At 36.8% G+C, this 13,716-nt stretch overlaps 1 protein-coding gene across 1 annotated transcript; it reads left to right on the top strand.

Moving 5' to 3' along the window:
• Window positions 1-3,266: 3,266 nt before the first annotated feature.
• On the top strand, window positions 3,267-12,127 carry blk (BLK proto-oncogene, Src family tyrosine kinase). Its single transcript, XM_069142082.1, has 14 exons — window positions 3,267-3,516; window positions 4,689-4,775; window positions 4,939-5,032; window positions 5,168-5,198; window positions 5,565-5,658; window positions 5,756-5,854; window positions 6,013-6,116; window positions 6,233-6,382; window positions 6,875-7,027; window positions 7,124-7,303; window positions 8,091-8,167; window positions 9,349-9,499; window positions 10,439-10,570; window positions 10,738-12,127. Exons 3-14 carry the CDS (start codon window positions 4,940-4,942, stop codon window positions 10,938-10,940), a joined length of 1,467 nt encoding a protein of 488 aa, XP_068998183.1. The 5' UTR covers window positions 3,267-3,516; window positions 4,689-4,775; window position 4,939; the 3' UTR covers window positions 10,941-12,127.
• Window positions 12,128-13,716: the final 1,589 nt, after the last annotated feature.

Genomic DNA, 13,716 nt, shown 5'->3' with positions numbered 1-13,716 from the left:
ACTATATTACAGCATTATCCCTACTGAACATTTATCTTTTAAAGAAAGTGTGACAGGTACCTGATAGGGAAAATGCCGTTTTTGGCACTTGTAGATAATATTATTAGATTGTTTTACAGTAGATATGGAAGTGAGGAAACACAAATAAGAAAATTATACAAGAACAAATAAATATGCAGCCATATTATCCTGCACTTAATTGTCTTTGAATATGGAGGAAACAGTGAATCCCACAAATAAGGCTATAGTACAGTTCCACTAGTTGCACTTGATGAGGGCTGATGCAGGAAAGTATCCCCAGGAAAAGTGAAGCTTGTCTAAAACTGATGAACATCCTGGAGGAACAGCACAAGGACCTGCTTAATACATTTGGGGAGCTCAATTGTTCCTTGTTTATTGACAATCACTTTGTCTTTTTATGGCAAATGTAGAAGCGAGACCTTCTCTCACTTGATGTGTGACAGAGGATAGAAAAGGTTCCCACACAGACAGGAAGTCAAAAAGGGGCCTCTTGTGATGTAGAGAGGGATCAAAATTTAGGAAAGTGTGTTGATATGCGTGTGTGTGTGTGTGTGTGTGTGTGTGTGTGTGTGTGTGTGTGTGTGTGTGTGTGTGTGTTTGTGTGAATAAATCAAAGCTTTGATAAACTTGAATAAACAAGAACCGACTTCACAGCTTCCTAGAAATATTTAATTTCACACTCTTTTATCATTGTATGCTTTGTCACACACACAAGTATCAAACATGCACATGAGCACATGAATAGACATGTTTGGTCACCTGCAGCGCACACTCACATTAATAATGGGAGTTGAAAGCAGCTTTTGGCAGCATTTATGCTTTTGTCACACAAGTGGTCAGAACTGTATTACTAAAGGAGACCCACGCTCCCTCTCTTTCCCACTGTTGTTCAGGTTATCCTGTGGGGCCACTTATGACCCTTCTGCAGGCAGGATGCAATGTCTGGGGACCCCAACAGAGCTGTACACAAGCATCCGCCAAGCCCTGGGAAGAAAACAAGGGCTGATGGAAAACTAGAAGAAAGGAGTATAAAGAGAAACAGCAGCTAGTAACCAGGACGCACTCAATAACACTCACCATGCACCTGCAGCCTGTGTGTTTGTGCCTCTTTGTGTGTATGTGTGTACAGTGAAGTGAGGTTGTTCCTTCAGAGAACTACAGCACAGCACAGTCCCCACACACAGCACAGGTGGTCCAAACAAAAACCTGTGAAGTGTTGCCCAGAGAGTAATATCCCCACGTTGCGTGTTGTATAAAACCCCCCATAGGAAACAAACACTTCCGGTGCTGTAAGATTTATTGTTCCCTGCACTTACAGGTTACACCATAGCGTGAATGATATCTTCCTCACAAGGCTCTTCGATTCATTCTTCATGATATTTGATAGTAATTTAGCATGCAAAGCGGACACAAAAGGGTCATAATTACTGCTAGATAACTCAAGGACATATTGTTTTGTGCTTATTGTCTTAGTAGCCGATGAAGAGGGGTGAATCCCCTCCTCACCGCATTGAGTGGTGAGAATAGGAAAGACCTGGTTAACTATGTTGTATGGTGTGAAAAACCAAAGCATTGTTATATTTTGATAGATTGATTACCAGCTTGCAATTTTTCCTCCCCCAGAGTGACAGACTTTGCATCTGCATTCACATCTGCACACTGCCCTCTTCACCAGGTATAAAAGCAGTACACAATAAAAAAAAATTAAAAAAAATCCCCAACGTTGAACACTCTTTCATTATATGAGGTCATGGTAAAGGTTATACATTTATAGAAATGGGACGACTTTAGAGAAAAAACTGTTTAAGTGACTTGAAATGGTGTTACCTGAAGGAGAGTCCAGGATTATATCATGAAACTTTACACCCTCTAGTGTCAAAAGTGAGGAACATCAGCAAGAAATAAATAATTCTGCAGGTAGTAAATTCTGAATGATGACTTGAAGTTTATTTTACTAGAGTGAATTCATTGCATCAATACCCAAACACAGATGGATCTGTCTCACATTATATTTTATTCTGGCCATATTTATTTAACCACACCATGAATATATATATTTTTTTATTTTACCATTAGATAACTTTCTGGTGTTGAAATACATTACATTTCATTTAGCTGACGCTTTTATCCAAAGTGACTAACATAAAAATAAACATTCTTTGGCGGTGTTATTGATGATGTTTTTACCTCATAATGACTCTCCCCTTAAAGACAGTATTTTTGCAGGTTTTAATATTTAAAAAGTATATCAGTACATGTATTATTATTGCTGATTCTTGGTCAGGTATTACTTGGTATGAGACTGACACCGTGTGTGCATGTGCATGTGCGTGTGCGAGTGTGTGTGTGTGTGTGTGTGTGTGTGTGTGTAAATATACAGTCTCAGCAGGAAATAAACATGCAGGTAGATATGTAAGTAAATACTCTTTTTTTTAAAGTACAAGGAATAAAAAAAATGGGACAAACATCATTTGCAGATCTGAACAATATGAAGAATGAACATTCACTGCACGAATGATCACCAATAATCACCTCTTGACATAAAAAGCTGTATCATTTAAAGACTTTGCTGTAGTTTTAGCACTTTATAATTCATATTTTATTTCTCAACTTAAATTCAACCTTTGACCTTGCACAGGTAGTTGCACACATATTACTCAAGTAGAGCAATTCAAGATTTCAGCTAAAGAGTCCCTCTTCTGGCAAGAATAAGTATTGCTTTACAGCTGTACTGTAAACATGCATTATGATTTGCTCATTTGAAAACATACTGCAGAGAAAAACAGTGACCATAAAGAGGAACAGAAAATCATTTCGTGGAAAGCATGCTTGCTCATCAGACACACACTGTGTAACCACTTCCCCATTGTAGAGCTCATTTGATATGCTTGGAAATGTGCAATTAAACAAACAAAAAAGATCCCCGTCACATAGTAACACAAATCATGGACTGTGCACCACATTTTAAAATACAACCAACTGTACTGTTTAGTAAACCCACCCCTCTTTGTAATTCGATCAATATTAATCAACGGCTGAAGGTAAATTGAATTAATTTCATTCATTAACCAGTTGAACGACTGAAGGCAACTTATTGAAGTTTAAAGATCAGGTGATGTTTGTGCTGTTTTGTCACAGTATATGAGGCAAGGGAGGGTATCATGGGACAAAATAAACAGACAAACTGCTGTCCATTTCCAGTACCAAACTTTGTGTGGTACCCCAGGGGAGGCCATGTACTTCACTGAGAGAAAGAGAAAGAGAAAGAGAGAGAGAGAGAGAGAGAGAGAGAGAGAGAGAGAGAGAGAGAGAGAGAGAGAGAGAGAGAGAGAGAGAGAGAGAGAGAGAGAGAGAGCACAAGTGAGAGAGAAACTTTCCAAACCAAAATGAGTGAATGAGAGTGACACATTGATAAGCATTTAGTTTTTAGGAAGGAAACTGAAGACATCACGCATCTGGAGTACTTCTGAAGACACAGCTGGGGACAAGTTCAAGGTATTTATCTGTTGTATGTGAATCTGACAATATAGACTGCTGACAGTTGTAATACTGTAGATATCTTAATGTTATGATCATAAGATTAACAATCAAGTGTATTTCTATAAAGTTTTGAAAGTAAAATCATGAAACACATGGCAGTTTTTCAAGCTTGGCATAAAGAGTAGTTATTGATAACCATTACAGTTATTAATAAAGATTTACAGTAATCCTTTGGCGATAAAAAAAACATGTTATAATAGCTACCATAACATTATAAATTAAAAGAAACTCAGACAAAGAAAAATAAAATAAAATTGTGAGGATGAGTGATAAAAGTATTAATCTGTAATGTAAGTAATTTTACTTTTTATCATTACTTCTTCTACATGGAAACAGAATGAAAATACAAGTTTGATTAAAGATTACTGCTCACTGGCCATGTAAATCACAGTTTTATTCGACGTCAAAGGTAAGTTTTGTGTGACTTTATGCCCAAATTAGAGCATGGTCGTTTTTCAATGTAAATTCTCACCCATACATTTAATTTAAGTTTCATTTAATTAACAACAACAACAATAATAATGTGTGACCACATGGTCCAACACTCACACAGGGAGTGGTTGTTAGACATTGATACTCTACATGTGTTCCCAGTTAGACTCACCCATTTACATGTACCATCATCAACTTTAACTTCCGTGATAAACATTAAACCCTTCCAGTTGCCAAATATTCAAATGCTGAAAAGTTGAAATTGCCTCTTAAAACTACTTCAGTACTGTTTGATGTCAATTATGTTTGGTGCCACATTAGTAAGTTTTAACATCTTTTATGAAACAGTCACTTCACATAGATTGAGCAACAGAATGTGCACCCTATTACTGAAAAACATGTTGATAAACACTGATAAAAAATACTTTGTATTTGGTCTACATTTCTACGTAGTTTCTTATCAGTTATTTTTAGCACTTTTATTTCCCCTTCTGTTTTTAACTCTGACATGGCACTTTGACTGTATCTGTGCACATGCAAATGCTAGTGTATAAAGTTGTACAAATATTTTCCATTTCCTCTTAATGAACGTCAGTTTTTTTTTTTTGGGGGGGGGGGGCACTTGTCAAAAAAACTAAACATTCTCATTAAAGATAATTTCCTGATTTTAAGTGAGTTGGATCCCTTTTTTCTAGCACTGGGCATGAAGTCAGAGAGCAGGCCCTGCAGTGGGAGGAGTAGAGACTAAGGACGGCTTCAGTAAAGCTCATCTGCTTCATCAGGTAAGAGCACAGAAATAAACATGTTGGAACTTTTAGCAGGACCTTGTAGTTGTATGTGTGGGGATACTACATTATGTAACATGTATTGTAGTTTATCAAATATGAAGTAAATCTTATTAGTTGCATGCAATATAGCTAAAAGAGATTTCGATTGAACATGCAGGATGGGCTGCGCTTGCAGTGGCCAGAAACAGATAAAAGATGAGTTCTACAAAGGAAAATTCAACTCTCAGGCCTCCCACTCTTCAAATCATATAGTAAGTGAAATACTGAAAGCTTTATTTATTTTAACCATAGTACAAAATCCAATAACTTACTTAATTACTCGTAATTACTTTATTTACTTGACTTGCTGAACACTGACTCGTACATGATCTTTTCCTGCTGTTTAGGAACGGAGAGGAAACAGTTATTCAGAACATGGTAATTACTTTGCATACTAAATAATAAACTTCTTAGTGGAGAGTAACAGGCCTGCGTTTACTTTGTCAACTATCGCTGTGCAAAGAGATACCACCAGTAAGAAGAGGCTGCATTTAACGATTGAAATCTCAGTTGAATTTCCTCTGTTCTCTTGTGGGAGTAAGATAAGATTGAGAGTAGAGGAAAAACTTTGCAATGTCACAGACATGCTCATTGCAAAGAGAAGAAAAATAATGCAATATCTGAATAAAGCTGGATACATGTCCTGCACGCCGTATTAGGAATGCAGTATTATGTCAAACTATAAAGTAACTGCTTCTTGAACTCACTTCTTTTAAAACTGCTTTGTGCTCTACTTGTCTTTAGATGACATCGTGTTTGTGGCACAGCATGATTTCAAAGCGACCAACGACAATGATCTGCCTTTCAAAAAGGGAGACAAACTTAAAGTTTTGCAAGAGTAAGTCTCATCCTGATCCCTAAAGTAGCAAGACGCATTACACAATGCTTTTAACCTGAGAGATTGAAATAATCTGCCATGTCTGTGTTGTTTGTAGAAATGGAGAATGGTGGCTGGCGAAGTCGATGACGACCGGAGAGGAGGGCTTGATACCGTGTAATTATGTAGCCAGAGCAGATACACTGGAGGTGGAAAAGTAAGCATCAGTTTCAAACACAGCACAACATATTATTCAATAAAATGTGGCACTGCAAAAAAATGTATGGATTATTTATCATATAAGTTTTTGTTTATTATATTATCATTTTCTGAAAAGGTTACATAAAGTGTGTTTTGTGTTGCTCTGTCCTGCAGGTGGTTTTTTAAGGATTTGAGTAGGAAAGAGACTGAACGACTCCTTTCAGCCACTGGAAATAAACCGGGGAGTTTTCTAGTTCGAGAGAGTGAGACCTGTAAAGGTGACGGCCATCAGTCTGTTTCTGTGATCTCAGGGATACATATTCAGAAACATATGAACATGTCTAGACTCAAATTGGTTAATACATAACTGTAAACTGTATTTATCTTCCTTTAGGGTCCTTCTCTCTGTCGGTCAGAGATGAAATGCCAGAACAAGCAAATGTGGTAAAACACTACAAGATTCGCTGTCTGGACAAAGGTGGCTACTACATCTCCCCCTCCAACACGTTCCCATCCCTACAGGAGTTGGTTAAGTACTACAGTCGTAAGTATTAACCACAGATTCATCATATCCACCTGCAAAAGTGTTTGTTTGTTTTTTAATAATATTAAAAAGAGGCGAATTTATGTAAAGATTTGTACGTTTTCTGGTCAATAATTATAAATCTTTAATAAAGCATTTATTTGGACTCAGATTTCGCTTCACTGCTCTAAATTACAAGTACAAAAAAATAATTACAATACATCTGCACCTGAAGTAAAGGGGGAAGATAGACCCTTGTGCATTTCCTGTGTGAGAAGAGTGATAGTCTATCAACCCCTGTAACTAAACCACAAGATAAGAAGGCCAAATCTTGAGAATGGCTGCAAATGCAATGCAAATGCAACATATGAGAAAGAGGTACACGCAAAGCAAGCACAAAAAAGAGATGATTTAAGGACCCCGTGCTGCTTCTGTGACTAAATTTATCACATTGGCAGAGAGAGAGTTAAAAATTTTGTTCATAATATTTGAACGTGTCATATTTGGGTGCAGGCACAGCAGATGGTTTGTGTCAGCGGCTGTATGCTCCTTGTAAGGCTAAACCACCTCAGCCGCCATGGGCACAAGATCAATGGGAGATTCCCCGAGAGACACTGAAGATGGTAAAGAAACTGGGAGCCGGGCAGTTTGGAGAAGTGTGGATGGGTAAGAGGAAGCTACCTGTTAAGCCATTGATTGGAGACATCTTATAAACCGAGATGTTAGAGTGAATGAGGCATCCTGTTTGAATTACTACTGCAGGTTACTACAAGAACAGCCAGAAAGTTGCTATTAAGACCTTAAAGGAGGGAACTATGGAGCCAGAGGCCTTCCTTCAGGAGGCCAACCTGATGAAGCAGCTGCAGCATGCACGACTGGTGCGCCTCCATGCCGTGGTCACTAAGGAGCCCATTCTCATTGTCACCGAATTCATGATCAATGGTAAGAAAAATGAAAAAAAAAGACAGAGAGGAAGGGTTGCTGATGATTGAACAGCAACAGCATTGAACCAATGAGGGGTGATAAACTGTGCTATAAATAGGCTTGTAACTTTTTCATTAAAGATAAATCTAGAAAAGTATTTAAATCAATTAATCATTTAGTCATTTATGTCAGAAAATAGTAAAAAAAAAAAAAAAAAAAAAAAAAAAAAAAAAAAAAATCTGTTGTCATGTTTGTCCAACAAGCAGTCAAAAACAAAACAGAAGTGGAGAAACGAAAAAAAAAAAAAAAATCTTCACATTTGAGACGCATGGTTATTCAGTGTTTTGAACAAATAATTTTCTGTTCATAAAATATTTGAAAAATTGATGCAGACCAGCTCATGAGAAATTTGCAAAGGTGAGAAAACTATTTACAGACTTTGTTTAATAAACTAAAGACTGCTCACTGACTAAAGCACATAATGAAGTGGCAAAAATTAATACACTTATACAACATAATACAATCAAACCAAAGGAAATTAAAACTGCATTTGTAAGGCTTATCACATTACACCGGACGTGTGTTTGTGGTATTATGTTTAACTGCTAGGGACCTAAAAGCAATGACCTCACCTACAGCTGCAGCTTCATGTGAATTTTGGCTGCTTTCATTGTGGGACGATCAAATGTCACGATTCTGTGTAATTGTAAGCAACAGTTTCTATGAAATGAAAACAATTTCCGATTCAAAATGTTAGCTTTCATTTTGTGTTCTAATAAAATTGCACTTCCCCTTTTATTCACAGGATGTCTTTTGGACTTTCTAAAGACAGACGAAGGAAGGACGCTGAAGCTAAATAAGCTGATCGACATGTCAGCACAGGTGAGAAACAGTTTCAATGATGTCAACGAGAATCATATCCTGGATGTGACATTTTCTTGACAATGATATATATCTCTCTGATATAATGAAAGATGTATCTCAAAGTTAGCTAGAATTATTTTGTCTCCCTGCTGCTGCTTTTGTTTGTGACAGTAGGACATTAGAAGGTAGATAAAGAGAAAGCAGTTTACAATCCTCCGTCAAAAACAACATCAGCTGCCCTCATAGTTTATTTATACACACTAGCTGCTCTACAGTAACACTCTGAACGTCTCTTATAGTACACGCTTTGGCGGCAGTCGTGACGTGAACACACATGGAAACTGTAAGCAGTAGCTATGTGGTTTCTGTGGTAGAGCCTCTACTCATCTGGCTTGAAAGTCTCGCCCTACGTCAATTATTAACATCCGGACAGGAAGTCATGCTGTTTTTCCATCCACACTGAGAAGTCTTTTGCCCCTTCAAAAAACGTTTCGACTTCCTGAGAGTTAGCATATCTTGTTAAACCCACTTTGCTGCCATTATCTTACATGTAAACGTAATATTTACACATACTGTATGTGTACTGTAGCAGCACTACTCCATGTGCTGAGCTAAGAGCACACTAATCAGGGAAAACAGACAAATACTGTATGGTACAAATTAAGAATTTTGATCTTGATATTTTATTTTTTGCCAATATCAAAGCTGCCAATATTTTCCAACTCTTTTGCCTGATGCTGATATAGGCGACATACTTCTTTTTTTTTCAATTGCAGAGAACATCCAGTCTCTCCTACAAGAGATTGAACAAATAATTTGCCTATATTATTGTGACAGTCCACTGGCAGATGCAGACATAATATAATATGCTTTTCAAGATGTACTGGGCAAAACAAGAAAACTACTTTACTTGAAGTTGTGCAAAACATCTTATTTATTTCTATGTAAAAATAATTTTCACAGAAAACTGCAAGAATATTCCTACTTAAACTTGTATGATTCTGAGACAATAATTGCAAATAGTAGCTTCCGCTATCTGTATCGGACACTTCATACATAAAAAAAAATCCACACTGCAGACATATTGTTTGCACCCTCTTTCACACGCCACACAGATTAAAAATCCTGTTTTGGGAATTTATATTTCAGCTGAATGTTTTACAGTAGTAGTGTTTTGAATTATCCTCTCTTAATGACAGATAGCTGAAGGCATGGCGTACATTGAGAAGAAGAACTACATCCACAGGGACGTGCGTGCTGCTAACATACTGGTCAATGAGACGCTGCACTGCAAGATAGCAGACTTTGGCCTGGCCAGAATAATCGAGTCAGAGTACACAGCTCAAGAAGGTGGAGTATGGCCAGTGTTTTTCCATAAAATCCATAATCAGGATTTTAGATACACTCGATTCATTCAGTTCAAATCTCCCAGTAGCCTTTACCCCTTTCAGACAATTTTAATGCTAAAGATCCTAAAATGAATAAGGGAGGGGGCAAACAAATCCATGTATTGTATTGCAATATTTTGCATTGCAATGTTGTATAGATACAGGGTCCAAATAATTGATATTATATTGTGGTAATAAGTACATAAATTTGGGTGCATACAACATTTATAACATGCTTTTAAGGCTGCTTTGTCTTTCTGCTTGAATATCACATTTTTCTGCAAAAAAAAAAAAAAAAAAAAAAAATTAAAATGAGATGAAAAGACAAAAACCTTTATGTTATCAGATGAAACAGATGGTGACAAAATTTCCTTTTGGGGACATATTTACAGAGGGAAAAAAATGCAAATAAATTGCAGTATATCTCAATATATGTCATTGAAAACCTTAGCACGTTGCAATGTGTTTAACATTACAATAATATTGTGTCATAACTTATCGTTTTGAAATATTGTGCTAATATTCTACAGTCGGGCTGGGTTTATGTTGTGATAGCAATATATTTGGTGATATAGTACATTCCTGGGAAATTTTGTTTAAAGTTTGCTGAATCCAGTGAATTAAAAACTCATAAATGTATTGTACTGATGCAAAACTCATGTAAATTCATATTGTCCTCAAAAACAAAAAACACAACCAGAGACATTCTGGAGATAGACACCTCTGTTAACTCTCTAATGACAATCATATTACTGTTATTTCTGGGTGTATCTTAACACCTATTATGTCACTTTAAGAGTAACAAACAAGACAGTCACACACAGACCGCCGCATTGTTTACAATCCCCATCCAATAACGCATTTTCCCTCCTCTTTCTCTCACCCTCTTTCTGATAATTAGGTGCTAAATTTCCCATTAAATGGACAGCTCCAGAAGCCATCAACTTTGGCACATTCAGCATCAAATCCGATGTGTGGTCCTTTGGGATCCTCCTGACAGAAATAGTTACCTATGGAAGAATACCTTACCCAGGTACAGAACATTAGAAATAACCACATACATACTTTAATGTTGTTATATTGTACAGAAACCAGCTCAAATGTTGCATAGCTATTTTAAAAGCTGAAATGATTACAAAATACGTTCACTAAAAGTCTATTAAAACCCAATCTGCATACATTGTATTTTTCTTAAATCAGGAATGACCAACCCAGAGGTGATCAGGAGCCTGGACAGGTCGTACAGGATGCCATGTCCGGACGGCTGTCCTGAGGAACTCTACGATATCATGATGATGTGCTGGAAGGAGAAGCCTGATGACCGGCCCACTTTCGAATTTCTGAAGAACATTCTGAATGACTTCTTTGTTGCCACAGAGGGGCAATACGAGATGCAGCCGTGATTACACAAAAAAAATTAAATGCTTCCTGTTTAATAACCTAAAGAAAACAAAATATTCTGCAGAGATATGTGACACTTCAATGGATGGACGATCAACCAAACATCTTCTTTGGGACTAATTCTATTTTTTTTAATTTTTTTTTTAACAATTCAAATGGATACATTTTTTACGCCTACCTTCTGAACGAATGTAAAAGCTATTTGTGGCTTCTTCTGTCGGATATGAGCGTCTAAAACATGTCAGAAATTCATCACAGCCTTAAATTTGGCTTTGACAGCTCTTATTCTTGATGGCAGTCATGGAGTCTCAGGAGCCGTATTAGGACTTACACATGAGGGTTAACAGTCTGTGGACTCGGGGAAGTCAGCAAAGGTAAAGTAACAGATTAAACATTCGCTGGGTAAAAAAAAAAAAAATCGAACAACCTGAGATTACATGCACAATATTTTGCACTTTTTTTTCCTTTTAATTTCTTCAGTCATTCAGCAGATATGTAAAAAAAATAAGGGCCTTGCAAAAGAGACATTTCTCCTGCATATGTTTTATTGTAAATACAAATATTTACATTATTTAGAAATGTGGTTCATTCGTGTATTTTCTTGCAGTTGTTTTAATCCTAGTGCCATAACAGGTTCTTCACTTTAATGTGACAATAACTTTTTACATTTTGGCATTTGAAACAGTGATTGCATAAATTATCATAAAGTGGTTAATTTGTTGTCATGCACTTTGTACACTTAAACTTTATGAGGGTGAGGTTTTTATAGAATTTTATGCCCAACAGTTTTAGCTTTTCAACGGTATTAGATTATAAATACGACGGCACTCTGAATGAAACACGAATAAAGAGGATGTCTCACACAAACATGATAATCACACATCATTATTTTTGCTTGTAAACCAAATGGAAACCTTTGACTAATTTTAAACAAATCAAAAAAATAAATAAATAATTGAAAATGCAACAGTACAATGAAGGAGCCCAAACAACCGTGACCCCCCAAAAATGTTTACCTCAATTCTGAGTGAGCGAGACTATAGTAACACAGGAAGTCTTTACAAGCAACTAACCCGACCAGATTATAACGGTTTTGATCCTCAGACTAAACCCTCTCACGGGGGCCCAGGCAGTATCTTGAAGATAAGAGCAGCATGGGGGTGGCAGCCAGGGGTTAAACACTGCCATTTCCTAAATGGACAGGAAACAGGAAGTGTGAGTCAACATTCCTCAAATGCCACACAGAGAGAACGCCCTCACATGCCAAATTGGTTGAGGCTTTCACATATTTTACTGCTAAAATAACATCTCTATGGTATTTGATGGTTGAAAGGCATTATGAGGAACGTGCATTCTTGTTTTGTTTTTGTCCTTGGTGTTTCATGAAGCACCTTTGAATTGTGAGGGAAAGAGAGACTTTTAATGAAATCTAATATGACTGCGAATAAGATGGGGAAAACAACTAAAACAATTTTTTTTTTTTTTTTTTTTTTTTTTTTTTTTAACGAAATCTTAATCAAGCAGCAGCACACACAAATGCACACAAGAAATGTCATCATCATGCTGAGGCTTATCTGCCATAAATTGTATCTTATGAACCACTGGCCACTTTTCATGTTGCATCATCAAAACCGCCTGTAAAAGCGACTCAAAATGTTTCAGTATGCATGTGCACGCGGTTCACTTTAAAAATATACATTAAACTTCAACCTTGGAGAATTTCCAAGTGACACAACAACTAGAGGGGCTGTCTCGACAGAAAGTGCAAAATTTGTAATGTCCTATCGGACGCATTACTTCCATTAAATGCATCCCAGCGTCGGACAGGTGCCAAATCTGCAATCTCTAGATCAATCTTTCTTATGATTGCAAGCAAGAATGCAAGGAGGTTTAATGGCAGCTTGGGCTGTTTAACGCAAGTGGTGTCTTGGTAATATCTTGTTTACCTTATTTAATTATGAAAATTAATCATTCTCCATGAGTAGATGGCTCATTTTCCCTTCTGGACAATGCAAATCAAATGTAACCACACAAATATTTTCAAATTTAAAAATGTGAAAGTAAAAGTGTAAAAGCTGAAAGCAGGACGAGCATAGTGCCGCTGTTATGCTCTTGTTACCCTGCAGAGGTCAGTGTCACACAGCATGACAGTCTGTAACGTACCCGTCATGTATGGTAAGCAAGGTTGTGTGCAGACAGGAGATTATGCAATTTAGGGTGTTATTCATGGTGTATTGGAGAGCCCGGTTTATTTCACTTAAAAAAAAAAAAGAAATCCGTAAGACTTATCATAAAAATTTTGATTTATACAATGTCAACAATTAGTGTTTTTCTTTATTCATAGAAAATAAATGCTTACTGTTGTGTACTGGAAGTGTCTTCTAACTTTCCCTGAGGTGTTTTTTCGTAAATACTAAGGATGGAAGATTATCTTTCTCTCTCCAGCAGGAAAATAGCAGCCTTCAAAATACTGCACATACTGCACACAGATAGCTATGGTTTCTAACCACCAGCCACCCTGTCACGCACTGATCCTATCACATCCTATCTGTATTTATCTAGTCTTTATCTCTCTAATAGTCTGGCTTTCTTTGCATCTAAAAGCAGAAGTGTTTTTGGTGCTGAAAGACATTTAAAAGAGGCAGATGATCTTAGTTTTAAAAGTTTGTTGAACTGAGAAGCTTAACAAGAAGTTATTATGATGTGAAATATTTATTAAACTATTGCATTACTCTGATTTCATGTTTTTTCTTTTCACACCTTTATTATTTCAGGCAT

Source organism: Embiotoca jacksoni, unplaced genomic scaffold, assembly GCF_022577435.1.
Source record: "Embiotoca jacksoni isolate LCO1_2020_lvr unplaced genomic scaffold, fEmbJac1.0.p SCAF_96, whole genome shotgun sequence".
Lineage (NCBI taxonomy): Eukaryota > Metazoa > Chordata > Actinopteri > Embiotocidae > Embiotoca > Embiotoca jacksoni.
This window is presented reverse-complemented; position numbering and strand designations above follow the sequence as displayed.